At 40.7% G+C, this 27,828-nt stretch overlaps 1 protein-coding gene across 4 annotated transcripts in view; it reads right to left on the bottom strand.

Moving 5' to 3' along the window:
• Positions 1 to 27,828, bottom strand: part of nek5 (NIMA related kinase 5) — a 96,565-nt gene that overhangs the window by 58,628 nt on the left and 10,109 nt on the right. For 3 of the 4 annotated variants that reach the window (XM_043692147.2, XM_043692148.2, XM_087988302.1), the window contains exons 2-8: positions 26,109 to 26,249; positions 17,743 to 17,839; positions 16,274 to 16,371; positions 11,439 to 11,522; positions 9,955 to 10,025; positions 4,626 to 4,712; positions 478 to 532 (exon numbers count right to left, since the gene is read on the bottom strand). In XM_043692147.2, the coding sequence (XP_043548082.2) occupies positions 478 to 532; positions 4,626 to 4,712; positions 9,955 to 10,025; positions 11,439 to 11,522; positions 16,274 to 16,371; positions 17,743 to 17,839; positions 26,109 to 26,225 (609 nt within the window). In that variant the 5' untranslated portion in view covers positions 26,226 to 26,249. The remainder of the gene's footprint in view (positions 1 to 477; positions 533 to 4,625; positions 4,713 to 9,954; positions 10,026 to 11,438; positions 11,523 to 16,273; positions 16,372 to 17,742; positions 17,840 to 26,108; positions 26,250 to 27,828) is intronic. The other variant, XM_043692149.2, reaches the window with a different exon arrangement.

The raw sequence follows: 27,828 nt of genomic DNA, 5'->3' as shown, positions 1-27,828 counted from the left end.
TAAATAAATGTATAAGATTCACAAGCTGCAAACAAATGCACCCTGGCTTACTCCAAAACCTGGAACATCTTTGTACAGTGCAATGAGATAAGAAGTAAATATCCAAGGGTTCACTCATCATACTCACTTGATCATTTTTCAAGCTTTACTATTTCAACTCTTCCAAAGATATAGGAGAGAACCTATGTAGAAATTTACTCCAGTGCATATAAACTTGCAAATGTACCATATACCTTTGCCCCAAATTCCAGCAGTTATCCCCTTTTATGTAACTTGTACAACTTGGGTAAAGTCTAATTATTTAAAACAGTTCCTTGTCTCACTTAAGTGAGTAATACGTCAATGTCTCACATAATTGCTTATATTGACAGATATTAACACCCTTATTCTTGAATTTATGGTGTAAGTTAGTTTTCTAGAACACTAAAATGCTCTATATGTACCCTTGCTATTATGTCTGATAATTACTATACTTACTGGATGATTCAGAGTGGCTAACTCATACAGGACACATCCGAGAGACCAAATATCACTAAAAATATAAAATGATTATATGTACATGAAGGCAAACAATAATATTGAGGCATAAATTGTTGTGATTAAATTATAGTACATAGAAAATAGAACAATACAGCACAGAACAGGCCTTTCGGCCCTCGATGTTGCGCTGACCTGTGAACTATTCTTAGCACGTCCCCCTACACTATCCCAAAATCACCCATGTGCTTATCTAAGGATTGTTTAAATCTCCCTAATGTGGCTGAGTTGAATACATTAGCAGGCAGGGCATTCCACGCCCTTACCACTCTCTGCGTAAATAACCTACCTCTGACATGTCTTAAATCAATCACGCCTCAATTTGTAGTTATGCCCCCTTGTACACGCTGACGTCATCATCTTAGGAAAAAGACTTTCACTGTCTACCCTATCTAATCCTCTGATCATCTTGTATCTCTCTATCAAATCCCCTCTGAGCCTTCTTGCCAATGAGAACAGATTCAACTCTCTCAGCCTTTCTTCATAAGATCTTCCCTCCAGACCAGGCAACATTCTGGTAAATCTCCTCTGCACCTTTCCAATGCTTCCACATCCTTCACGAAATATGGGGCCCAGAACTGTACTGTAAAATGTGTTGCTGGAAAAGCGCAGCAGGTCAGGCAGCATCAAAGGAGCAGGAGAATCGACGTTTCGGGCATAAGCCCTTCTTCAGGAATCTGCCCGAAACGTTGATTCTCCTGCTCCTTTGATGCTGCCTGACCTACTACGCTTTTCCAGCAACACATTTTTCAGCTCTGATCTCCAGCATCTGCAGTCCTCAGGTTTCTCCGACCAGAACTATACACAATGTTCCAAGTGTGGCCGCACCAGCATTTTGTATAGTTGCAGCATGATATTGCGGCTCCAGAACTCAATCTCTCTATGAATGAAACCTAACACACCATATGCCTTCTTAACAGCACTATCCACCTGGGTGGCAACTTTCAGGGATCTATGTACATGGACTCCAAGATCCCTCTGCAGATCCATACTACCAAGAATCTTTCCATTGACCCAGTACTCTGCCTTCCTGTTATTCTTCCCAAAGTGCATCACCTCACATTTAGCTGCACTGAACTTCATTTGCCACCTTTCAGCCCAATTCTGCAGTTTATTCAAGTCTCCCTGCAACCTGTAACATTCTTCCACACTGTCCACTACTCCACCGACTTTAGTGTCATCTGCAAATTTACTAATCCATTCACTTATGCCTACGTCTAAGTCATTTATAAAAATGACAAACAGCAGTGGTCCCAAAACAGATCTTTGTGGCACACCACTAGTAAACGGACTCCAGGCTGAATATTTTCCATCAACCACCACTCGCTGCCTTCTTTCAGAAAGCCAGTTTCTAATCCAAACTGCTAAATCACCCTCAATTCCCTGCCTCTGCATTTTCTCCAACAGCCTACCATGTGGAACCTTATCAAAGGCTTTACTGAAGTCCATGTATACCACGTCAACTGCCCTACCCAATGTACATGTTTGGTCACCTTCTCAAAAAACTCAATGAGGTTTGTGAGACATAGCCTGCCCTTGACGAAACCATGTTGACTATCTGAAATCAAATTGTTGCTTGCTAGATGATTATAAATCTTATCTCTTATAATCCTTTCTAAAACCTTTCCTACAACAGAAGTAAGGCTCACTGGTCTATAATTACCTGGGTCATCTCTACTGCCCTTCTTGAACAAGGGCACAACATTTGCAATCCTCCAGTCCTCTGGTATTAAACCTGTAGACAATAACAACTCAAATATCAAAGCCATAGGCTCTGCTATCTCCTCCCTAGCTTCCCAGAGAATCCTCAGATAAATCCCATCCGGCCCAGGGGACTTGTCTACGTTCATTCCTTGTATAATTGATAACACCTGTTTGTAACTAACCTTGATCCTTTCTAGTCTAATATCTCATACCTCATTCTTCTCCTCTATAATATTTTCCTTTTCCTCTTTTTTAATAGAGTTGAACATAATTATGAATTATTACAAAGATTTTCACAAAGCTTGACTTACATACACATTTCAAAACAAGCAAACACAAAGTTGGGTGAAAACACTGCTCAGCTTATAGTTGAAATTGTGTCTCTCTTTAAAACATATTTTGTTTAAATATGCTTTACCATTAGTCAAAAAGACAAGAAGTATTTAAAAGACATTGTATCATCTTTGCAAACTAATACTACAGCTACTGCCTATACTCTGATGATTATGCCCAAAACTAAGAAAGTTCTACTTAAATTCATGCTATATGAAGAATCAAACACTTAACAGAAGGAGAGGATTTAAGTGACTCATTATCTTTACAGTTGCACTTTGTGACAAGTTTCAAGGCAAAATATTGTATTCAAAATGACTCAGCAAACTGAAATGCTTTTTTACATTGCAACCTTCTAACACAAGAGCACCTTTTAACACCAAAAATAATTTTCTGACTAGATTAAAAGAAGACAATAGGATGGTTGTAATGTCACAGACCAATACTCACAAATTAATATTCTGGGCACATGGGTTCAAACTCCAGTGTGGGCAGATGGTGACATTTAAATTCAAATGACTGAAAATCTGGAACTGAAAACTTGTTTCAGTAATGGTGACCATGAAATTAAAAAAAACATTTGCTTCACTAATGTCCTTTAAGGAAAGAAACCCGCAATGCTTATCTGGTCTGGTCTCCATGTGACTACAGATTCATATGCAATGTGGTTGACTCTTAACTGTCCTCTGATGGCTAGCAAGCCACTCAGTTCAAGGGCAACTCGAGATGGCTGTCAGGGCTATCATCTGAGGCTCCATCCTGGTGGACCCCACTCCCCATTTTCCTGCTTGATGGAATGGTCTCCATGCTCTCTTTGAAGCATCAACACAGTTGGAGATTGCTGCCTCCAGTCAAAGAAATTCAGATAGAAACATAGAAACACAGAAAATAGTGCAGGAACAGGCCATTCAGCCCTTTGAGCATGCACCACCATTCAAAATGATATGGCTGATCACACAATCTCAGGACCCCACTCTCGCTTTCTCCCCGTACTCTTGATCCCCTTAGCCACAAGGGCCACTTCCAGCTCCCTCTTGAATATATCTAGTGAACTCGCCCCAACAGCTTTCTGTGGTAGAGAATTCTACAGGTTCACAACACTGAGTGAAGAGATTCTTCCTCATTTCAGTTCTGAATGGTTTAACCCTCTATTCTTAGACCATGACCCCTAGTTCTGGACTTTCCCTACATCAGAACCATTTTACCCGCATCCAGCCTGTCTCGTCCATCAGGATTTTCAATGTTTCTGTGCAATCTGCCCCTCTTATTCTTCTAAATTCCAGTGAATACAAGCCCATTCGATCAGTCTTTCTTCAAGTTGGTCCTGCCATCCTGTGAATCAGTCTGATGAATCCTTGATGGACTCACTCAATAGTAAAAATATTCTTCCTCAGAATAGGAGGCCAAAACTGCACACAATACGCATGGCGTGGCCTCGCCAAGGTCCTGTATAACGGACCTGCAGCAAGATATCCCTACTCCTATACTCAAATCCTCTCTCTATGGGGGCCAGCATGTCATAAGCTGTCCTCATCATCTGCTGCACCTGCATGCCAACCTTCAGCGACTGTTCCACCATAACATCCAGGTCTTGTTTCAACTCACCTTTTCCTAATCTGCCCCTATGCAGATAATAATCTGCCTTCCTGTTTTTGAGACCAAAGTGGATAACCTCACATCTGTCCACATTAAATTGCATTTGACATTTATCTGCCCACTCAGCCAGCCTGTCCAAGTCATCCTGCAGCTTCTTAGCATCCTCCCCATAGCACACACTGCCATCCAAATTAATGTCATTGATTATTATTACTTGCTGAAGACCATTTAAATGTAAATGTCAGTCATATGCAGTAAGATAGCACTAAATATGAATTGCTTCTCTCTCAAGCCTATAACTGTTGAAGCCTACAATGCTGTATAGGCATTTTCTTAGTCTTGAGTGACTGGGTTTAAGTGAATGTGTACCCAACCAAAATTAGACATAAAACATGGGTTGTGCTACAAAGCACTAAAAAAATGCAATGGGCTGTTTAAAGCAAACTTACACTTACGTTTTGTTATTGTATGGTTGGTTTGCACATATCTCAGGGGACAAATAGTATGGTGTTCCTATACATGTATGTGCTAGGTCCATGGTACTAGAAGAATAGAAGAGAAAAGCAAACTAAAATAACAAAAAAAGCAACATAATTATAAGATGCAAGCTAAATGACTTGACATTTTCTAAACTGTTCTGAACTCTGGTTGCATTTTAACATATTGTATGTCTCTTAAGACTGAAACATTATTTTGAAGTAGTTTGCATTTTATTTGATTTAAAACACACATAATATTTTTGAATAATGACCAGATTTATTTGACACACATCTGACTGAATAGTTACCCCCCAATAGAAGGACGTATAATAACTTCAGATCTCGTTGGTCCACGTCCACTGGAAGTAAACTTTGCAATAGTAAGAGAAATTAAAAAGAAAATACACACGTTTTACTTATTCCTGGGCTTTTTTTCATTTGCTATGATTAAGCTCTTGACGAGTTGACCACTCTACTAAAGAACTAGAACAGTCGGGAAGTGTTGTTGCAATTGTGCAAAGAATTGGTGAGACTGTATGTAGAGTACTGTGTACAGCTTTGGTCCCTAACTTGAGGAAGGAGGTAATTGCATTGAAGATAGTTCAGAGAAGGTTTACTAGATTAATTCCATTAATTAAAGGATTGTATAATGAAGAGAGATTGAGCAGTTTAGGCTTATAGTCACTCAAGTTTAGAAGGACGATTGGAGGTCTAATTGAGGTATTTAAGATGCTAAAATAGGTTAACAAAATAGATGCAGAGCAGATGTTTCCCCTTGTGAGGCAGTCTAAAATGAGATCATAGTCTTCGGCTAAAAGGTGGCAGATTTAAAATAGCAATAAGGAGGAATTACTCCCATGAACCTCGCAGATTCATTACTCCAGAGTGCAGCAGACTTTGGGACGCTGAATAAAAGTCATGAGGGGACAGACAGGTTTTTAATTGGAAATGAGTTAAAGGGTTATGGGGAGCAGACAGGAAAGTGGAGATGAGACTGAGATGATGTCAGCCATCATCTCATCAAATGGCATAGTGGACCTGTGGGGCTGAATTATTTACTCCTACTCCTGGTCCTTATATTCTAAAACAACACCAAAACTTACTCAAAACCTGATTATGGAAATAAAGAAAAATCAGCGAGATTGGGAAATAATTTAATAGTTGTGGCAGCGAACATAATCTCTGGCCTGAAAAGCAGTGGCAACTTAACCACACAGATCCAGGAGAGCTGATGTGATTCTGCTACTTATCCAGATATATGTGGCCACTCATGGAATCCAACCCAAAGAACAGTGAAAACTTCTGCCCCTGAGAGATGATGGTTATTTACAGGCTCTGGATTAGTGGTGCTGGAAAAGCACAGCAGTTCAGGCAGCATCTGAGGAGCAGTAAAATCGACATTTCGGGCAAAAACCTTTCATCAGGAATACAGGCAGAGTGCCTGAAGGGTGGAGAGATAAAAGAGAGGAGGGTGGGGGTGAGGAGAAAGTAGCATAGAGTACAATAGGTGAGTGGGGGAGGGGATGAAAGTGATAGGTTGGGGGCGAGGGGAGGGTGAGTGGATAGGTGGAAAGTAAGATAGGCAGGTAGGACAAGTCATGGGGACAGTGCTGAGCTGGAAGTTTGGAACTGGGGTAAGGTGGGGGAAGGGGAAATGAGGAAACTGTTGAAGTCCACATTGATGCCCTGGGGTTGAAGTGTTCCGAGGTGGAAGATGAGGCGTTCTTCCTCCAGGCGTCGGGTAGTGAGGGAGCGGCGGTGAAGGAGGCCCAGGACCTCCATGTACTTGGCAGAGTGGGAGGGGGAGTTGAATTGTTAGGCCACAGGGCGGTGTGGTTGATTGGTGCGGGTGTCCCAGAGATGTTCCCTAAAGCGCTCTGCTAGCAGGCGTCCAGTCTCCCACTCTTTCTCACACTCACAACCCCCACTCCAGTCAGACAGACAGACAAAGACCCACATGCACACATATATTTTGTGGGGTGAATTTGTACTTGCAGAGTTACATTGCACTTTGCTCAAAAACTGCATACATTCGTGTAGAACTCTGAGCTCAAAAACTGCATGAATTTATGTAACACTCTGTTATCTCACTTTTTAGATTAGAATCAATCTAAACATCATGGCATAGACAGAGAACACAGGGGGCTAACATCTTTAACATATTGTCTAGCTATCACCATTGTTAACAGCTAACCCAAGAATGCAACTTTTAAAAAAAAGGTTTTGTGATTTACACATGAAAGAAGTGAAACTATCACTGTATTCTAATAGATGAAAGGCTTAACAGACAATCAATCTTTCAATGTATAATTTCAGTTCCATCACACTGCAAATTTTTGCTATAAATTCTGTGTTACGATCGAGCCCTCCACAATCACCTGATGAAGGAGCGTCGCTCCGAAAGCTAGTGTGCTCCCAATTAAACCTGTTGGACTATAATCTGGTGTTGTGTGATTTTTAACTTTGTACACCCCAGTCCAACACCGGCATCTCCAAATCATACCTGGAGTTTGAACTGCAGGAGTCAGGAAGATAATGGGATTTTCAGCTCCCACCTCTGAATGAAATCTCCATTTAATGGAGGGACCATTAAATTCTATCCTTAAACAAATAACTGTGATCAAGATGGGCATGGATTGGAGACATAGTACCATGATCAGGGATATTGGAGGGGAAAGGCGTATTGTGGCTAAAGTTTTCAAAAGATGGCGCTAATTGGGGTTTTGAAAAGATCAGGAGCAGCACCGAGGAGAGGAATTCATCAATACACTAAGTCCAGGCGTGTGAGGCCTTTAGGGTGGCACAGTGGCACAGTGGTTAGCACTGCTGCCTCACAGCGCCAGAGACCTGGGTTCAAATCCCGCCTTGAGCAACTGTCTGTGTGGAGTTTGCACATTCTCCCCGGGTCTGCGTGGGTTTCCTCCCACAGTCTAAAGATGTGCAGGCCAGGTGAATTGGCCATGCTAAATTGCCCGTAGTGTTAGGTGTATGGGAATGGGTCTGGGTGGATTGCTCTTCGGAGGGTCGGTGTGGACTTGTTGGGCCGACGGGCCTGTTTCCACACTGTGAGTAATCTAAAAACATGATGATGATGATCCAGTGCTGCTCCACATGGGACTTAAATAGCATAATGTGGGAAAAGGTTCTTAGATTTGGAGAAAGAAGCACATGTGGAAAATAATCTAACATTAAGCTTAGAGCCTGATATATCTCAGTTTACTATTTTAATTTTTATTTGTATTCGGTTTTAATGAGCAACAGAGTTCTAAGGAGGTCTCAGTCTAAAGACAAGTCTTCATAAACTGAAACTCCTAAATGTGGATATAAAATCATATGACAAATGGGGAACAATCAATTTTAGTGTCACGATCACCACGAGGAAGCAATGTATTTATATGTGTGTCCAAGGTGTAGGGAACCCAACACCCCATAAAATCCTAATCAATATGATAGCTTTGCAAAATTTGCAGAAGCTATGCATGATATGATCTTATAATAGAACTAACTTTGCAGCAGAATAAATCATAATGAGAACAATAAGAAATATTAGGATAGATTACTGGATATTGCAATAGACTATCATAAAAATGTAGCCAGGTAACAGAATAGTCTGTAGCTTAGCAACATTTCCTTGTTGATACTGACAATTATGATGTAAAAAGAGCTGAAAATGTGTTGCTGGAAAAGCGCAGTAGGTCAGGCAGCATCCAAGGAGCAGGTGAATCGACGTTTCGGGCATGATTCCTGAAGAAGGGCTCATGCCTGAAACGTCGATTCTCCTGCTCCTTGGATGCTGCCTGACCTGCTGCGCTTTTCCAGCAACACATTTTCAGCTCTGATCTCCAGCATCTGCAGTCCTCAGTTTCTCCATGATGTAAAAAGAGTCTATTATGAGCCATTTGTTTAAAAGCTTCTATTTTACAGACACTCAATGCAATTTATGAGTGCAACATGGTTATCATCCATTGTTACAGATCCAGTTCAAATCTTGTGCTGCTTCTTCTGGGAGGTCCCACACAATACACTAGCAGGTCAGAGGCTAGGAATAGTGTGGTGAGTAACTCACTTCCTGACTCCCCAAAGCCTGTCCACCACCTACAAGACACACGTCACAAATATGATGAAAGACTCCCCACTTGCCTGGATGAGTGCAGCCCCAATAACACTCAAGATGCTGGACAAAACAGCCCACTTGATTGCTACAAGTAACCACTCCCTCTATCACCAACACTCAGTAGCAGCAGTAGCATCTATAAGATACACTGCAGAAATTCACCAAAGATCCTCAGAGGCCATCTCCCAAAGCAAATTCCACTTCTGTTTAAAAAGACAAGGGCAGCAGGTATATGGGAACACTATCACTTTCAATTTCCCCTCCTAACCATGCACCATCATGACTTGGAAATACAGAGGAACCTTGATTTTCCGAAGGATTTGGTGGGGGGTATTTTGTTCAGTTAAGTGAATGCTGGATAATCAAATGCCAGATAACCTAGCTTAGCCAAGCATTGGGACCTTGCAATCTTGTTTGGATAATCTTAAATTCAGACAATTGAATACTGGATAATTGAGGTTCCTCTATATATTGCCGTTTCCTTCTCGGTTGCTGGTTCAAAATCCTGGAATTCTCACCCCATTGATTTTGTGGGTCAACCTACAGCAGGTGGACTGCAGCAGTTCAAGAAGGCAGCTCACCACCACCTTCTCAAGGGCAACTAAGGACGGGCAATAAATGTTGGCTGGCCAGCAACACCTAGATCCCATAAATGAATATTTTTTTAAAATCCTGAGATAGTCAGGCACCTCCCTGCACACTGTTGGACCTCCCAATCAATTAAGCCCCACTAGGACTGCCATCCCACCTCTGAGATAACCAGTACTTGCAGCCCCACTGAGAGCAGTGGCCTCCGCTGATATTTCTCTGGATCTGCAGGATGTTTGGCCATGGTTCCCCAGACTTAAATGTGTGTAGGTGGAGTGGAGATCACTGAGTAGGTGGAGATAGGGGGTGGTTGTAGAGATGGAGATGGGGAAGGTGGAGGAGCAACAGAGGTAAGAGGCTTGGGTGTTACCAAGGGCATTTTGTCCCTAAGGCTCGCATTTGTACTTTTAAAATTATTGACACATCATTCTGAAAAATCATATTGGGTCATGTTTTAATCTTTTCTTTTCAAATAGTACTCCTGACCTTTCCAAATGCTTCTCATAACATGTAGTCCTTCATTCCTGATAACATAATGGCAATCTTACCAGTTAATTTGCTCAAAAGCCCATGCTCTAATGGTTTTAGTTAATGGAAACTTACTTGTTCAACATTCGTGCAATTCCAAAGTCTCCAAGTTTTACAGTTACTCCTTTATTACAAAGGAAAATGTTCTATGGATAAAAATATATTTTGTTTTATTCACCACACTAAACACAGTAGCTTAAATTCCCATAACAACCATAGCGTTTGGTCTTAGCGAAATACAGTAATGTTTTCCATGTTCAAAAGTACTGTTTAATTCTTAATATGAAATTGAAATGAGTTACTGCAGGATGGTAAAAATTTCTTTAATGAGACGGCATAACATATCTTTATATAACAGCCAATTATTAACGTATATGGGTAAAGAAAGGAACTTTATACTGTAGTTCAGTTCCCTGGAATTCCATGAAGTGGTGTAGCCAGGGTACAGCAAAGAGACATTGAACAAAGGTTAAATATTCTACCAAAAGGACCATGCTCGCAGACCTACTGGTGTCATTAAGGATTTCTCAGCATGAGGAAATGACCAAGTACAAGAAAAATGTGGAAGGAAGCAAAGTAAATTACATAATCTAAACATCATAAACACAGATGCTGAAAGGTGTAGAACATGTAAAGGTGCAAAAGACCAATAAACAGAGCAGCTGGCAACCAGCCACAGCTTGTGTGAAGGAAGCCTCTCATTTGTCCACTCAATCTTATCTTCTGACCTTAACTCTGACCTGTATGTGTAGTTGGTCTCAAAACTACGACCATCTGAGAAAGTTAATTTAGTGCCAAGGTGAATCTTTTTAGAATGCAAGGTATATTTTGCACAATACTTAACCCAAGATTGTAAATTTACGTGCCAAAAGAAATAATTTTTAAAAATCAAGAAAGTAGAAGAGATGCAAATGACAGAAATGGATTTTAATAACAGCAAACAAGGTACAGTAAAAAAGATATTACAGTATTAAATCAATATCTATGAGCATAAAGGACCATACACCATTTACAAAGAACAGACAAGTGAACAAGTGCAGGATAACACAGTTTGAATTTTTTAAAATGTGGAAAACTCTCATTAAGTGAATTATAAACCTTCAGATGCACAATAGCATGGTGTTAATTTAATATATTGACTTTTATTAATTTCAGATAATATTGCTATGCTCGTAGTCAACAGTTCAATACTTGAGCCTTTTAAGTAGACAGTGTCTGGTTATATTCGACAATGTGGTGCTGGAAAAGCACAGCAGGTCAGGCAGCATCTGAGGTGCAGAAGAATCGACTCTTCAGGTAAGACCCCTTCATCAGGAATGAGACACCTGCTGTGCTTTACCAGCACCACACTCTTGACTCTGATCGCCAGCATCTACAATCCTCACTTTCTCCTTGTACCTGGTTATATGGTTTAAAATATCCGTATTTAGAACCACAAAATGTTTGGAATGTAAAAGTTGTTGGCAACACCGAAAATTGCAGATGCCTTCCAAAACAACTAAATATATCTAATTATTATTATTATTTCAGTGCTAGTTTATTGGCCTTCCAACATTTACCTGTGTTTTGATATCTCTGTGCAGAATCTTTCTGTCATGGATGTGTTTCAGCCCTAAGCAAATTTGCACAAACCAGTCCAAGACCTAAAAAAGGATTATGGAATGTCAGCTATGCATTTTTGAGTATAAAACAATTCATTATGAAAACCAACAGCTCAGGATTAAAATCTTAAATACCCAGCTCCCAGCCACACCTGGCATGTTCGCGGTTATTGTAATGTTTATTTGAGCATCAATGAAGTTCTCACTAAAGCAGGCAACACCCTACTTAATATTCAAAAAAGGCAACACTCTACTTAATATTCAAAACAGGTAACACCCTACTTAATATTCAAGTGTCCCAATGACATCTTGGGTGCGTTCACTAAAATCAGAGTGTGTCCTGCAATGACTGGACCCCAATAATAGAGTCATTATGGAAGAGTCAAGACAAGCTTTTTAAGACTATAAGACATAGGAGTGGAAGCAAGGCCATTCGGCCCATTGACTCCATTCCGCCATTTAATCGTGGCTGATGGGCATTTCAATTCCACTTACCCGCACCCTCCCCGTATCCCTTAATTCCTTGCGATATCAAGAATTTATCAATCTCTGCCTTGAAGACACCCAATGTCCTGGCCTCCACTGCGCTCTGTGGCAATGAATTCCACAGACCCACCACTCTCTGCTGAAGAAATGTCTCCTCATTTCCGTTCTAAATTGACCCCCTCTAATTTTAAGGCTGTGCCCATGGGTCCTAGTCTCCCCACCTAACGGAAACAACTTCCCAGCGTCCACGCTTTCTAAGCCATGCATTACCTTGTAAGTTTCTACTCGATCTCCCCACCGCCTTCTAAACTCTAATGAATACAATCTCAGGATCCTCAGCTGATCATCATATGTTAGGCCTACCATTCCAGGGTTCATCCGTGTGAATCTCCACTGGACACGCTCCATTGCCAGTATGTCCTTCCTGAGGTGTGCGGCCCAAAATTGGACACACTATTCTAAATGGGGCCTAACTAGAGCTTTATAAAGTATCAGAAGCACATCGCTGCTTTTATATTCCAACTGTCTTGAAATAAATGACATCGTTACATGAGCTTTCTTAATCACTAACTCAACCTGCAAATCAACCTTGAGAGAATCCTGGACTAGCACTCCCAGATCCCTTTGTACTTTGGCTTAATGAATTTTCTCTCCATTTAGAAAATAGTCCATGCCTGTATTCTTTTTTCCAAAGTGCAAGACCTCGCACTTGTTCACGTTGGATTTCATCAGCCATTTCCTGGACCATTCTCCTAAACTGTCGAAATCTTTCTGCAGCCTCCCCACCTCCTCAGCACTACCTGCCAATCCACCTACCTTCATATCATCAGCGAACTTCACCAGAATGCCCCCAGTCCCTTCATCCAGATCATTAATATATAAAGTGAACAGCTGTGGCCCCAACACTGGACTATGCGAGACCCCACTTGTCACCAGCTGCCATTCTGAAAAAGAACCCTTTATCCCAACTCTCTGCCTTCTGTCAGACAGCCAATCCCCAATCCATGCCAGTGGCTCACCTCGAACACCATGAGCCTTTACCTTACTCAGCAGTCTCATGTAAGGCACCTTATCAAAAGCCTTTTGATAACATCCACTGGATTTCCCTGGTCTTACCTACTTGTTACCTCTTCAAAGAATTCTAACAGGTTTGTCTCTCCTTACTAAATCCATGCTGACTTGTTCTAATCCGACCCTGTACTTCCAAGAATTTAGAAATCTCATCCTTAACGATAGATTCTAGAATTTAACCTACAACCAAGATTAGGCAAATCGGCGTATGATTTTCCATCTTTTGCCTTGATCCTTTTTTGAACAATGAGTTACAACAGTGATTTTCCCATCATCTGGGACTTTTCCTGACTCCAGTGATATTTGAAAGATCATAGCGCCTCCACTATTTCCTCAGCCACCTCTCTCAGAACTAGGATGTAGCCCATCGGGGCCAGGAGATTTATCGATTTTTAGACCTTTTAGCTTTTATAGCACTTTCTCTTTTGTAATGGCTACCATACTCAACTCTGCTCCCTGATTCTCCTTAATTGTTGGGATATTACTCATATCTTCCACTGTGAAGACTGACACAAAGTATTTATTAAGTTCTTCAGCTATTTCCTTATCTCCCATCACTAGCCTTCCTGCATCAATTTGGAGTGGCCCAGTTTCTACTTCTGCCTCTCATTTGTTTCTTATGTATTGAAAGAAACTTTCACTGTCATTTCTAATATTACTGGCTAGCTTACCTTCATATTTGATCCTCTCCTTCCTTATTTCTCTCTTTGTTATCCTCTGTTTGTTTTTGTAGTTTTCCAATCTTCTGATTTCCCAGTGCTCTTGGCCACTTTATAGGCTCTCTCTTTTTCTTTGATACATTTCCTGACTTCCTTTCTCTGCCATGGCTGTCTAACCCCTCCCCGGATAATCCTTCTTTTCTTTGGGATGAACCTCTATACTGTGTCCTCAATTACACCCAGAAACCTACAGTTGCTCTACTGTCTTCCTCACTAGGCTCTGCTTCCAGTCAATTTTCGTCAGTTCCTCTCTCATGCTCCTGTAATTACCTTTATTTAACTGTAACACCATTACAGCTGATTTTGCCTTCTCTCTTTCAAACTCTTTCAAACTTATGATCACTGCCTTCTAAGTGTTCCCTTACTTTCAGATCTTTTATAAAGTCTAGCTCATTACATACCACTGAGTCCAGAAAACCCTGCTCCCTTGTGGGCTCCATCACAAGCTGTTCCAAAAAGCCATCCTGTAAGCATTCCACGAATTCCCTTTCTTTGGATCCACCTATAACATTATTCACCCAGTCCACCTGCATATTGAAGTCCCCCATGATCACTGTGACCTTGCCTTTCTAACATGCCCTATCTATTTCCTTTTACACTTACCTTCCTCCTCTAGATCACTTTCAGCTTTGATTTCCACTGACAACGCAAATACTTGCCTAATTTTTATTCCCACTGATGTCAGCTGGGACTCTGGAAGTGTTTATAATGGCGTACTGCTGTTAAATTCAATTAAGGCCTCCAGATTTCCTAACAATCTCACTGCACCACAAACCTTGAGGCTCTCACATATATTATTCACTAAAACCAAGCTCAAGGGTTTACTAAGGCTTAGACAAGTACAACACGTATTTCTCCTTAATGTATTAAAACATCCCAAAGCATTCCCTATAGAAAAGCACTGATCAAACATTAGAGGAAGAGTAGGATACTTTATCAAATAATTGGCTGAAGAAAGAAGTAAGCCAGGAAGATATTTAGAAATTGAACTGCACAGGATAGGAAGGGCTGAATGCTCCCAAACAAAAACCAGAAATTGCTGGAGAAACTCAGCAGATCTGGCAGAATTTGTGGAGAGAAAGCAGAGTTAATGTTTCGAGTCCAGTGACCCTTCTTCTGAAAGTTCTGAAGCTGTGGCATGAAATGTTGGAAGAGACTACAGTGATTTGTTACAAAACCAAAGGGGCTTATAGAATCACACAGCACAGAAACGACACATTGGTCCAACTCATTCATGCCAACTAGCTTTCCCAAACTAAACTCATCCCACTTGCCAGTGTCTGGCCCATATCCCTCTAAAGCTTTCCTAATCGTGTACCTGTGCAAATGTCTTTGAAATGTTGTAACTTTACCTCCATCTACCAATTCACCTGACAATTCATTCCACATATTAATCACCCTCTGAATGATAAAGTTGCCCCTCAGGTACCTTTTAAATTTTTCTCCTCTCACCTTAAAAATTTGTCCCCTCCAGTTTTGAACTTCCCACTCGAGGGAAAAGAACTTTGCTATTCACCTTATCTATGACCCTCGTGATTTCATAAACCTCTACAAGGTCACCCCTCAATCTCCTACACTCCGGTGAAAAAGTCTCAGCCTATCCAGCCTCTCCTCAAACTCTCCAGTCCCAGTAAATTCCTTGTAAATCTTTTCTGCTCCCTTTCCAATTTAATAAAATCCTTCCTATAGCAGGGCCACCAGAATTGTAGACAGTACTCCAAAAGTGGCTTAACCAACACCCTGTACAACTATAACATGATGTCCCAACTCCTATGCTCAATGGTCTGAGCAATAAAGGCATTTATTTGTAAGCAAGGAAAATGATTTTGATTTTAATACATTGTAACTGCAACCCCCGGGGTGGAGGGTAAGGACAAAGTGATGGAAACAGAATTTAATGCAAAAAAAGGTGCAGCCAACAGAGTTTAGTATGAGTTGGAATTTGTTTCAGGTGCAGCTCAGAAAAAATGGGGTGGCATAGTGGCTCAGTGGTTAGCACTGCTGCCTCACAGCACCAAGGACCCAGGTTCAATTCCCACCTCGTGCAACTGTCTGTGTGGAGTTTGCACGTTCTCCCCATGTCTGTGTGGGTTTCCTCTCACAGTCCAAAGATGTGCAGGTTAGGTGAATTGGTCATGTTAAATTACCCATAGCGTTAGGTACAAGGGTAAATGTAGGGGAATGGGTCTGGGCGGGTTGCTCTTCAGAGGGCCGATGTGGACTTGGTGGGCCGAAGGGCTTGTTTCCACACTGTAGGGAATCTAATCTTTAATTTAGCTATAGAAAGTTCAAGAAATATATCACCGTGAAGAAATGTAAAGTTGTTCGAAAATCCTACAGTTTACAACCCCCGACTGATTAATGATTAGTGTCTCAGCTATCAATGACCATGAATATAGATGCCATTCTAAGCTCCAAAAAGAAATAACTTACAAAGTCTGATGTAAAGTAAAATAAGATCGTATATCAAGGAACAAACATTGGTGTTCCATTCAGTTTAGTTAATTTTGTTCTTACCTGCTCTTCGGTAAAGTAAACCCCGTGCTGCATGTTAATTCTGTGCATCAGGTCACCACCATCACAATATTCCATGACTATAAACAGACTTTGACCCTCTGTAAATAAGAGCCCAATATTATTCCATTTGTGAATCATTCCCAAATACTATTTTTTTCACAGGTGGATCCTGTCAGCAAACATACTGCTTTATCTTCACATCTTTAAATAGATTTCAAGAAAGTATATAGTCTGCCCTTTCCAGTCCCAGATCATAGATTTAATTTGATTTCTTGGCAATTGTTGTACCAGTTGTGGGAGCAGAATGAGTTAAAAACTCACCTGCTATAAAAGAAAACTGTCCCACTATTTATAACTCCAAGACCTCTTCAATATTTTACCAAGAGGAGATGACTGTTATCCTATATTAAAATGGCCAGCCAATGCCCATAAGAAATAGAAACAGGAGGAGGCTATTCAGCCCTTTGAGCCTACTCCATCATTCAACAGGATCACATCTGATGCAAAATTCTTCATATCCACTTTCAAAACCCTTGATTCCTCTATTGATCAAGAAACTATCTGTCTCAGCCTTAAATGGGCCGGCACAGTGACTCAGTGGTTAGCACTGCTGCTTCATAACGCCAGGGATTTGATTCCCACCTCATGTGACTGTCTGTGTGGAGCTTGCACAATTTCCTTGTGTCTGCCTGGGTTTCCTCCGGGTGTTCCAGTTTCCTCCCACAATCCAAAGATGTGCAGGTTAGGTAAATTGGCCATGCTACGTTGCCCATAGTGTTCAGGGGTGTGTAGGTTTGGTGCATTAGTCAAGGGTAAATGTCGAGCAATATGGTCTGGGTGGGTTAGTCTTCAAAGGGTCAGTGTAGACTTGTTGGGCTGAAGGGCCTGTTTCCACACTGTAGGGATTCCCTCTCTAAATGTACACAAGACGTCTGCCCCCACAACGCTCTGTGGCAAAAAGTTCCAAAGACATTGATTGTGTATCAGTATGAAGGTATATTGAAAGAGATTCCTGGAGGGATTTGTGTGATGGATGGCAGGGGCAGTATTCAGGGGCAATACTCTCCTCGTGTTGATTGCCTGGTCTTTCATGAAAAGAAAATAACAATATTGAACTTCACAAAACTCAGGGCTACTCAGCCCAGGTTATGTGTGAACTCCATAATACTGAGGTCATTAGTTTGTACTTCTAATGTAACACTTTTTAAATGCCTTATGGATTCTTTCTCCTAATATCAGCTTGCTGCAAAGGAAGGTAAGGAAGAAGGGATAGTGTTCAGTGTTAGCTTTGTCCAGATCCCATGGTTGAGCAGTTGAGGCACAGAGTTAAATAGACTAGGAAATTTTCTGAGGAACAGCATGATAGTGATATGCATTTCAAGTATTTTTCTGGACTCGTATTCTGTTGGTTGACTAAGTCAAACAAGCAGACAACTAAAATTTTGGACAATTTGGCTTTTCTTTCAGACCTTCAAATGAATCCAAAAATTTAACAATGTTAGGATGCTTCATTTTGTCCATCAGTGTCACTTCCTTAAGGGCAGCTTCTCTTTCTTTCTGGTGCATCTGAAAGTTAACACAAAAAAGGAAATCAGTAGACAGTAATAATAATCAGCAAGCCAGGCAGCATCTGTGGACAGTAAAATGGATCAGGTTGCTGGCCTTTCATTGGATTTGGCAAAGGTTAGAGGAGTAACAGGCTTTAAGGAAGTAAAGGTAAAGTGGCCATAGTCTTACTGGATCTTTGGGCTGCCCTCTCATTAGAGATAGATAGAGAGAGAGAGATGACACGTGGTGGTTTAACCCAAGACTCACCATACATCAAATGAGGGGGGAGTATTTCATAGTATACTCAGCGAATGTAGGAATTGAACGTATGCTGGTAGCATCACTGACCAGCTGTCCAGCTAACTCAGTTAACTGATCCCCAATTTAAGCAAATATGGAGGCAAGGGGAATTAAAAACAAAACGACAGGTCTGTTATAGAGTAGACAACATTGTTAAAAGACAAAAACAATGAAGAGGCAAGTCAAAAGGTACTGATAATGGCAGAATAGTTAAAATATTAGCCTAGACAAGCTGTAAATGCTAACAGAGCTAACATCAACAAAAGCTGTCCATAAAAATGGAAGCAATAATGATGATTAGATTACATACAGTGTGGAAACAGGCCCTTTGGCCCAATAAGTCCACACCGCCCCGCCGAAGCGCAACCCACCCATACCCCTACATTTACCACTTACCTAACACTACGGGCAATTTAGCATGGCCAATTCACCTGACCTGCACATCTTTGGACTGTGGGAGGAAACCGAAGCACCCGGAGGAAACCCACGCAGACACAGGGAGAACATGCAAACTCCACACAGTCAGTCACCTGAGGCGGGAATTGAACCCAGGTCTCTGGCGCTGTGAGGCAGCAGTGCTAACCACTGTGCCACCATGCCGCCCACGGTGATATTGTCAAACTGAGTGATGAATCTCTAAGATTATAAAGTGCTTATTTGAAAGATGAGTTACAATTCCTAGAACTTTTGTGAAGTTTAATTGGTGCTAGAGGCTTAGGATAAAGGGGGAAGAGTGGGATTGGAAAGGGGAACAAAAATAATAAACAATGGGAAAGCTCAAGGTAATAGTTGTGAAATGAGTGGAGGCATTCAACAAAACAACCACTCATTCTGTGTTTGGTGAATAACAAGTTGCATGAACATGTTTGATACATTTTGTTACAACAATTCTTTACAACTGAATCAGTTCTTGTTAAAAGGAGACTAGAAGTTGAACCTTTACATCCTGTACACGTTAAAACTCCAATACAAGAAACAGACTTGAAAAAAGAGATGCTATTTCGTGTCAAATGTAAAGAGGATGCTGATTAGTTGAGTCATAATTGACACGGAGAAAAAGTAAGAACAGTCAACTGCCATCCCTTGGGATTGTTTGGTGCAGTGGTACTGTCCCTGCCTCTAAGTCTAGAGACCTGGATTCAAATCTCACCTACTCCAGAGGTGCATACTAACATCTTTGAACAATTAATTATAAAATAGATTAACTGTCCATCTTAATTCTCAGACTAGTGTGTTGCCATGGGGATACAGTAGTGTATGGCTGTCTCCATAACCTTTCTTTTTGTAAAAGGTGTAAAATATTCACAAATTCTATTTATCTCTATAAAACAAGGTCCTGAGTATTTGTGTATTGCTACGACACAGGGTAAACCCCTCTGCGAATTTAAACCCGACACACAGAGACGCTTTCCTCATACTGTAATTTGTTAAATTTCAAGAGGCAAAGAACTATCCCAGAGGTCACTATTTAAAGTAAAATTAACAATTTTATTCTTAAAGTCCAAAAGAGAACATAAAACAATTATTTACAACTCCTTTCTCTCAAACCTATCTTTTACCTCCCACTCTACAATACTGGTCTGATAAAAAAAACCAATTAAAATTTACAAAAAAAAAATCATGTTTCAAAACCAGTCAGCTTTGTCAATTCTCCTTTGTGGATTTCTCTAGGTCGGCTTCGGTGTTCTGCTGCACAAAGTTCTCATGGACAGCTACCTTTCAGAGAGCTATTTGGCTAGCAGTCTATACTTGTTGGTTTTCTTGCAGTTCTCCCTCTAACTGTTCAAAATGTCCAGTTTTATACTCTGAAACATCAGATTTGATTTGATGTCATAAAATCACTAAATTCAAATTCGATTGGATTTTGGTATGTAGGGCAAAATTTAAACTGATTCGCCAAATTTGAATTTGTTTTTGTTCCACGGCAACACAACTCCAGCTATTTGTTTCAACCAAGTATTACATTTTTAATTTGGTCAGCACACTCTGTGCTTTCAGTCAATCCTTGTTAACTTCCTCTCTCTCTTAAGGATACAGTACACCTCTACACCCTCATATGTATGTAGCTTCCAGCAAGCATAATGCATCACACTGCAGGTGCAGGTGATGATCTCATACTTGTAAGTGAAGTACCGTCAAGCCAAAAAGAAATGTTGCCTCTCATGTAAATGAGTCATGTGACATGTGTGATGCAAGATATCAACTGTATTAAATAACACTTCCCATTGACCATTTGCAGTGTGCAGCATGATGGATCATAGAGTTAAAAATCACACAACACCAGGTTATAGTCCAACAAGTTTAATTAGAAGCACACTAGCTTTCGGAGCGACTCTCCTTCATCAGGTGATAGGATCATAGAGTATACAGTATGGAAACAGACCCTTTGGTCTAACTTGTCCATGCTGACTAAGTTTCCCAAACTAAACTAGTCCCACTTGCCTGTGTTTGTCCCATATCCCTCTAAAACTTTCCTATTCTTGTACCTGTCCAAATGTTTTTGAAATGTAACTGGACCTGCATCTACCAATTCCTCCGACAGTTCATTTCACATATGAACCACCCTCTTTGTGAAAATGTTGCCCCGCAAGACCCTTTTAAATCTTTCTGCTCTCACCTTAAAAATATGCCCCCTAGTTTTGAATTCCCCCACACCAGGAAAAACACCTTTGCTATTCACCTTATCCTTCCCCCATATGATTTTATAAATCTCTGTAAGATCACTCCTCAATCTCCTATGCTCAAGTGAAGAAAGTCACAGCCTATTCAGCCTCTCCCTATAACTCAAACCTTCCAGTCCTGGTAATGCCCTGATAGATCTTTTCTGAACTCTCTCCAATTTAATAATATCCTTTCAATAGCAGGGCGACCAGAATTGTACACTGTACTCCAAAAGTGGCACCCCCAATGTTCTGTACAACTTCAATGTGACATCCCAACTCCTAAACTCAATGGTCTGGGCAATGGAGGCAAGCATGCTAAACCACCCCATCTACCAGTGACACAACTTTCAAAGAACAATATTGGGGTGATGTTTGAAAGTCTCACAAAAGTATAACCATTAGATATGGTTCTTATATTGACAATCATTTATTAAACAATCCAGACTGTGCTAAGAGTTACACTGAAAACCAAGTTAAAAATCACACAAAACTGGGTGTTGTGTGAGTTTTAACTTTGTCCACCCCAGTACAACACCTGCTTCTCCAAATCACTGAAAACCTATGTTTCTGACAAGTTCTATTGCTAATTCTAATGAATGCGTGAGAAAAAGCTTCAACTTCTGGTCTCCTTTTAGCGATGTAAGTTCTGTTCAACCAAGTAATTATTTAAATCCTTCTCTCAGTGAAGCTCAACTGAACTAATGCATGTATTTATTTTACTTAAGCAAAAATAACTATGGTATAAATATTAATGCATTGATAGAAGCTGCATTTTCTTCCAGCTTTACCAGGCTTATTTCTAAAATAACAAGTATAAATGTCAATGACGTGGGACACAAATAATTTTATTTTTTGAAAATATGTGGATTTTGTTCCAGTGTTTAAAAACAAAACAAGCTAAAAAAAAATCCAAACTACCACAAACAGTTTGAACACAGGTGGGACAAGGCATAGGAGACAAATCACTGTCAGGAGGCTGTTTGGTCATTTCAGTAAAATGTTGGAGTGATGTGCCTTTATTGTAACAGTGATTCTATTTTAATCACAATGGACAAAATTTCCCTGGCCACAGAAAACTCAGTAGGTGAAAGGAGGCTAAAGGGCTGAATCCATGAGACTAGGGAAATGATGTGGGCAGCCCTATGTTGAACAGTTCCAGCATTTTCTGTTTTTACTTCAGACTGCATCTGCAATAATCTGTTTTTACATGAGATATATGTCTTTACAACATTTATTGTGGGCTGAGTATTCCTGTTCTATCTTCCAATCCTAACAGGGGTTTGCAGTTAAATGCATCCTACCTGTATGATCAGAATCTGACACCTCAAACAGAATTCCTTAATTATTGTCTGCTCTCCCCTGACCATCCTACCCTACCAACCATCACCTTTACCTCCCAACACCAATTGCCCCAGTCTCCATGATTAGATGTCGCCATAACTGTCCCATCCCCTCCATGTCTGCTGCATCCTGATTTTATGCTTTTACACTGAACATGCAACCAGGCTGTCAATCTAGCTGTCTACATGCAGATTTTAGCAACAGAAAATAGTTACAAGACATCCTGCAGCTAAAATCTGCAGTATGGTCAGAAGATACTTACTGCTGGGCTACTTGTTCCTTAGTATACACCACTATATATACCCACATAACCCCTCAACCCCTTCCACTCACTCGCTCTCCCTCCAAACTGTGGAATGTGCTTCAGAGCTGACTTTGGGATGTAAGCAATCTTTTCATTTGAGTAATCATGAAGTTAATGAATTTTTAGATTAAACAAATATTGATATTCATTATTTAAGGACGGACTGTAATATCAATATAGCCGACAAGAGGGGAGGCCACACTGGATCTGGTGCTTGGTAATGAACCAGGCCAGGTGTTCGATTTAGTTGTAGGTGAGCACTTTGGAGAGTGTGATCATAATTCAGTTGCGTTTAGTTTAGCGATGGAAAGGGATAGATACATGCCACAGGTCAAGAGTTATCGATGGGGCAAGGGCAATTATAATGCAATTAGGCAAGAATTAGGATGCATAGAATGGGGTAGCAAAATGCAGAGGATGCAGACAATGGAAATGTGGAGCTGGTTTAAGGAATAGATATTGAGTGTCCTTGATAGTATGTCCCTGTCAGGCAGGGAGGAAGTGATAAGGTAAGGGAATCGTGATTTATGACAGAAATTGCATCTCTTGTTAAGCAGAAGAAGGAAGCTTATGTGTTGATGAGACAATATGGTACAGATGAGACGATGGAGAGTTACAGGTCAGCTAGGAAGGATTTAAAGAGAGAGTTAAGAAGAACAAAGACAGAAAACAAGCAGTCTTTAGCAAATAGAATAAAGGAGAATCCTAAAGCTTTCTATAGGTATGTGAGGAATAAAAGGATGACTAGAGTAGGAATAGGGCCAATCAAAGACAGAAGTGGGAAGTTGAGTGTGGACCCCGTGGAGATCACAGAGGTGCTAAATGAACATTTCTCATTGGTTTCACTCAGGGAAAGGAGAATATTGTAGAGGAGAAGAATGAGATACGAGATATTAGACTAGAAAGGATTGAAGTCAGTTATGAAGAGGTGTTATCAATTCTAGAAAAAGTGAAAGCAGACAAGTCCCCTGGACCAGATAGGATTTATCCGAGGATTCTCTGGGAAGCGAGGGAGGAGATAGCAGAGTCTTTGGCTTTGATATGTGAGTCATCATTATCTACAGGTTTAGTATCAGAGAACTGGAGAATTGCAAATGTTGTGCCCTTGTTCAAGAAGGGCGGTAGAGATGACCCAGGTAATTATAGACCAGTGAGCCTTACTTCTGTTGTAGGAAAGGTTTTGGAAAGGATTATAAGAGATAGGATTTATAATCATCTAGCAAGTGACAATTTGATTTCAGATAGTCAACATGGTTTCGTCAAGGGCAGATTGTGTCTCACAAACCTCATTGAGTTTTTTGAGAAGGTGACCAAGCATGTAGATGAGGGTAGGGCAGTTGACGTGATATACATGGACTTCAGTAAAGCCTTTGATAAGGTTCCACATGGTAGGCTGTTGGAGAAAATGCAGAGGCATGGGATTGAGGGTGATTTAGCAATTTGGATTAGAAACTGGTTTTCTGAAAGAAGGCAGCGAGTGGTGGTTAATGGAAAATATTCAGCCTGGAGTCCGGTTACTAGTGGTGTGACACAAGGATCTGTTTTGGGACCACTGCTGTTTGTCATTTTTATAAATGACTTAGACACATGCAGAGGTGGATTAGTAAATTTGCAGATGACACTAAAGTCGGTGGAGTAGTGGGCAGTGTGGAAGAATGTTACAGGTTGCAGGGGGACTTGGATAAACTGCAGAATTGGGCTGAGACGTGGCAAACAGAGGGTGGTATGTGTATGGAATAAGCTGCCAGAGGAAGTGATGTAGGCTGGTACAATTGCAACATTTAAGAGGCATTTGGATGGGTATAAGAATAGGAAGGGTTTGGAGGGATTATGGGCTGGATGCTGGCAGGTGGGACTAGATTGGGTTGGGACATCTGGTCAGCATGGATGGGTTGGACCAAAGGGTCTGTTTTCATGCTGTACATCTCTATGACTATGATTCTATAAATGGAGTTCGATGTAGCTAAATATGAGGTGATTCAATCACTTTGGGAAGAATAACAGGCAGGCAGAGTACTGGATCAATGGGAAGATTCTTGGTAGTGTTGATGTGCAGAGGGATCCCTGAAAGTTGCCACCCAGATTGATAGTTCTGCTAAGAAGGCATACGGTGTGTTAGGTTTCATTGGTAGAGGGATTGAGTTCCGGAGCCGCAATATCATGCTGCAACTATACAAAACGCTAATGTGGCTGCACTTGGACTACTGTGTACAGTTCTGGTCACCATATTTCAGGAAGGATGTGGAAGCACTGGAAAAGGTGCAGAGGAGATTTACCAGGATGTTACCTGGTTTGGAGGGAAGGTCTTATGAGGAAAGGCTGAGAGCCTTGTCATTGGAAAGAAGAAGGCTAAGAGGGGATTTGATAAGAGACATACAAGACGATCAGAGGAATAGATAGGATAGACAGTGAAAGTCTTCTTCCTAGGATAATGAAGTCAGCTTGTACGAGGGGGCATAACTACAAATTGAGGGGTTTAAGACAGATGTCAGAGACAGGTTCTTTACTCAGAGAGTGGTAAGGGCGTGGAATGCCCTACCTGCCAATATTGTTAACTCAGCCACATTAGGGAGAATTAAACAATCCTTGGATAAGCACATGGATGACGATGGGATAGTGTAGGGGGATGAGCTGAGAACAGTTCACAGGTCGGCGTAACATTGAGGGCTGAAGGGCCTGTTCTGCACTTTATTGTTCTATGTTCTATATTCTATAAATACACAAAAGTATTCTAGCATACTTAGAGATTTTGACCTATGTTTCTGTTTCTCATTCTTATGCTTCAATCTCTCCCAAAGTTTCACCCCTCCTTCTATGTTTCCCAGATCCAAAAGCTCTCTTCTCCAGCCTTTAGCCTATGCAAACCTCTCTAGTTACCCTACCACCGGTAACCTTACTTCCAACCATCTAGCCCCCATGTTTTGGTATCCCGGCACAAATACTTACATTACTTCCACCTCCCTCGTTTTTTTATAAGCCTCACTGAAATGTATTCATTTTGACCAAACTTTTGGTCACCTCTTCTATGAATCTCTCCATGGCTTGCCATTTATTTTGCCTCATGTCTCTGAGATGTAACTTACGTTATTTTCCAACATCAGAGTGGTAAGGCACAGCATGTTGGTGAAGATAACAATGGTTATGATTAGGACCCACATCTGTTTTACGATTTTCATCAAGTTGCTAGTTTTGTTCAGAAATCTGAATTGTTGAGCGTATTGATATTGAATTGCTTACAGTGGAGGAGACCTTCCTCATTCACTAGGCAGCCTGCTGGCAATGTCCACTTCAGGTTCTATACCAAATTGAAACCAATCCTCTCTTTCGATTCTTCAAATATTAAAGAATCAAATCTTACCGATCAATCATGGACTAATAAGTATCAAGTGAGTGTTCATGATAAATCCACTCCGTATCAACTTAATCATGGATCACCATATAATTGTCGAGAATTGCATTATCATTTTAAAATCTCTATTAACTAAGAAATTTTCTTTTTCTGTGAACACAAAATACAAACTGGCTTTAAAAATGTCTGTTATTAAGAATATTAAACAATTTACTTGTCTCATGTAAACTATAAAATGTAGATGAGTATTTACACATCAGAAATCTACTGAGGCTTTCACATTACAATATGATCCAATAGAAATAGACTTTTTTTCAATTTCAAGCTCACCTTTGCAGTTTTAATTTCTTTTACTACAACCCGTGTGTTGTTGTCTTTAGCTTTAACTAAGAAAGCTTTTCCAAATGCTCCTTGTCCAAGGAGTTTGATGACTTCATATTTATCCATTGTGGCAGTTAATCCTCAAGAACACTGAAATAGAAAAATACATTTTTCTAATTGTAAACGGACTTATAAAACATGTTTTTCTTGCAGACTTTGCATTGTTATAATTGACACAAGTTTGTGGTGTGACTTGGATAACAACTTGCATGCACTTTTTTGGGAGGCAGACTCACATCACTTCAGGTTGCTCCAGGCCACAATAAAACCCGATATGTTACAGTCAGAATTTTATGAAACTCCTCGGTCAACCGGATAATAGCTATTAAATTTTTAACATAATTTTTACAATTTGTTTTTAGAAATAGCCCAGAAAGACGAACATCCAATTTTTGCCATCAATCAAATGTATAATGCTGACTTAAGCTGACCAGTGATTAAAACTCTGTAGATTGCACAAAGCTCAGTTTTGGCATAACTGGGAGGAGAGATGGTGAAATTTGGTTTGGACAGACAACAGGTGCTGACAAATCAGCAGCTCTTTTTGTATTCTAACCAATATTATTTTCCACTAAAAAAAACAATAAAACTGCGGATGCTGTAAATCAGGAACAAAAACAGAAGTTGCTGGAAAAGCTCAGCAGATTTGGCAATTTTCTATTGACTTGAACTATAAACTAGACCAGGTATAATGTGGACTTCACCAGTTTCCTCATTTCCCCTGCCCCCCCCACCTTACCCCAGTTCCACCCTTCCAGCTCAGCACCATCCTCATGACCTGTTCCACCTGTAAATCTCCCTTCCCACCTATCCGCTCCACCCTTCCTTCTGACCTACCACTTCCATCCCCACCCCTATTACCTATTGTACTCTTTGCTACCTCCCCCACCCTTCTCTCTGACCTATCACCTCTATCCCCACCCCCATTCACCTAATGTTTTCTTTGCTACCTTCTCCCCACCCCCACTACCCCCATTTATTTCTCCACCCTTCAGGCTCTCTGCCTGTATTCCTGATGAAGGGCTTTTGCCCGAAACGTCAATTTTCCTGCTCCTCGGATGCTGCCTGACCTGCTGTGCTTTTCCAGCACTACTCTGATCTAAACTCTGGTTTCCAGCATCTGGAGTCCTCACTTTTGCTCAGGCACCCACCTCCTATTACCATTGTAAATGGATACCCACCCTTGTAGAGGCAACATTATTCACAGGACAAAATGTTAGCCTAAGAGTAACTACTGTCAATTCTCATAAAAATTCATCTACTCATTAACATCCTTTAAGGCAAGGGAACCAAAGGCTATCTACCTCCTATTTTTACTAATCTACCTATATTTAATGAATCTGCATCCACTGCCATCTGAGGCACAACCCACAAGTTGCAGTATAAGTTGCACAACCCTGAAAGAAAAGTGGATCACCTCATTTTTGTCCTAAAGAGCAATCCTTAATGTCCCCTAGTTCTAGACTCATGAAAAGAGGAAATAGCGTTCCACATCTCCCTTGTGAGGCTATTCAGGAACTTAAACTTCAATCAAAACACCCTTTATTCTTCTAAACTTCAATAGGAGCAAACCCATCCTGTCCAATCTTTCACCATAACATTCTAGATATCAATCCAGTAAACCTCCTCTGAACCATCTCCAATGCATTGACATCCTTCCTTAAATAAG

This window comes from Chiloscyllium plagiosum, unplaced genomic scaffold, assembly GCF_037043375.1.
Source record: "Chiloscyllium plagiosum isolate Xiang-an unplaced genomic scaffold, Cpla_swu_hap1 HiC_scaffold_6, whole genome shotgun sequence".
Classification (NCBI taxonomy): domain Eukaryota; kingdom Metazoa; phylum Chordata; class Chondrichthyes; order Orectolobiformes; family Hemiscylliidae; genus Chiloscyllium; species Chiloscyllium plagiosum.
Note: the sequence above shows the minus strand (reverse complement) of the source record. Positions and strands in the feature narration are given on the sequence as shown.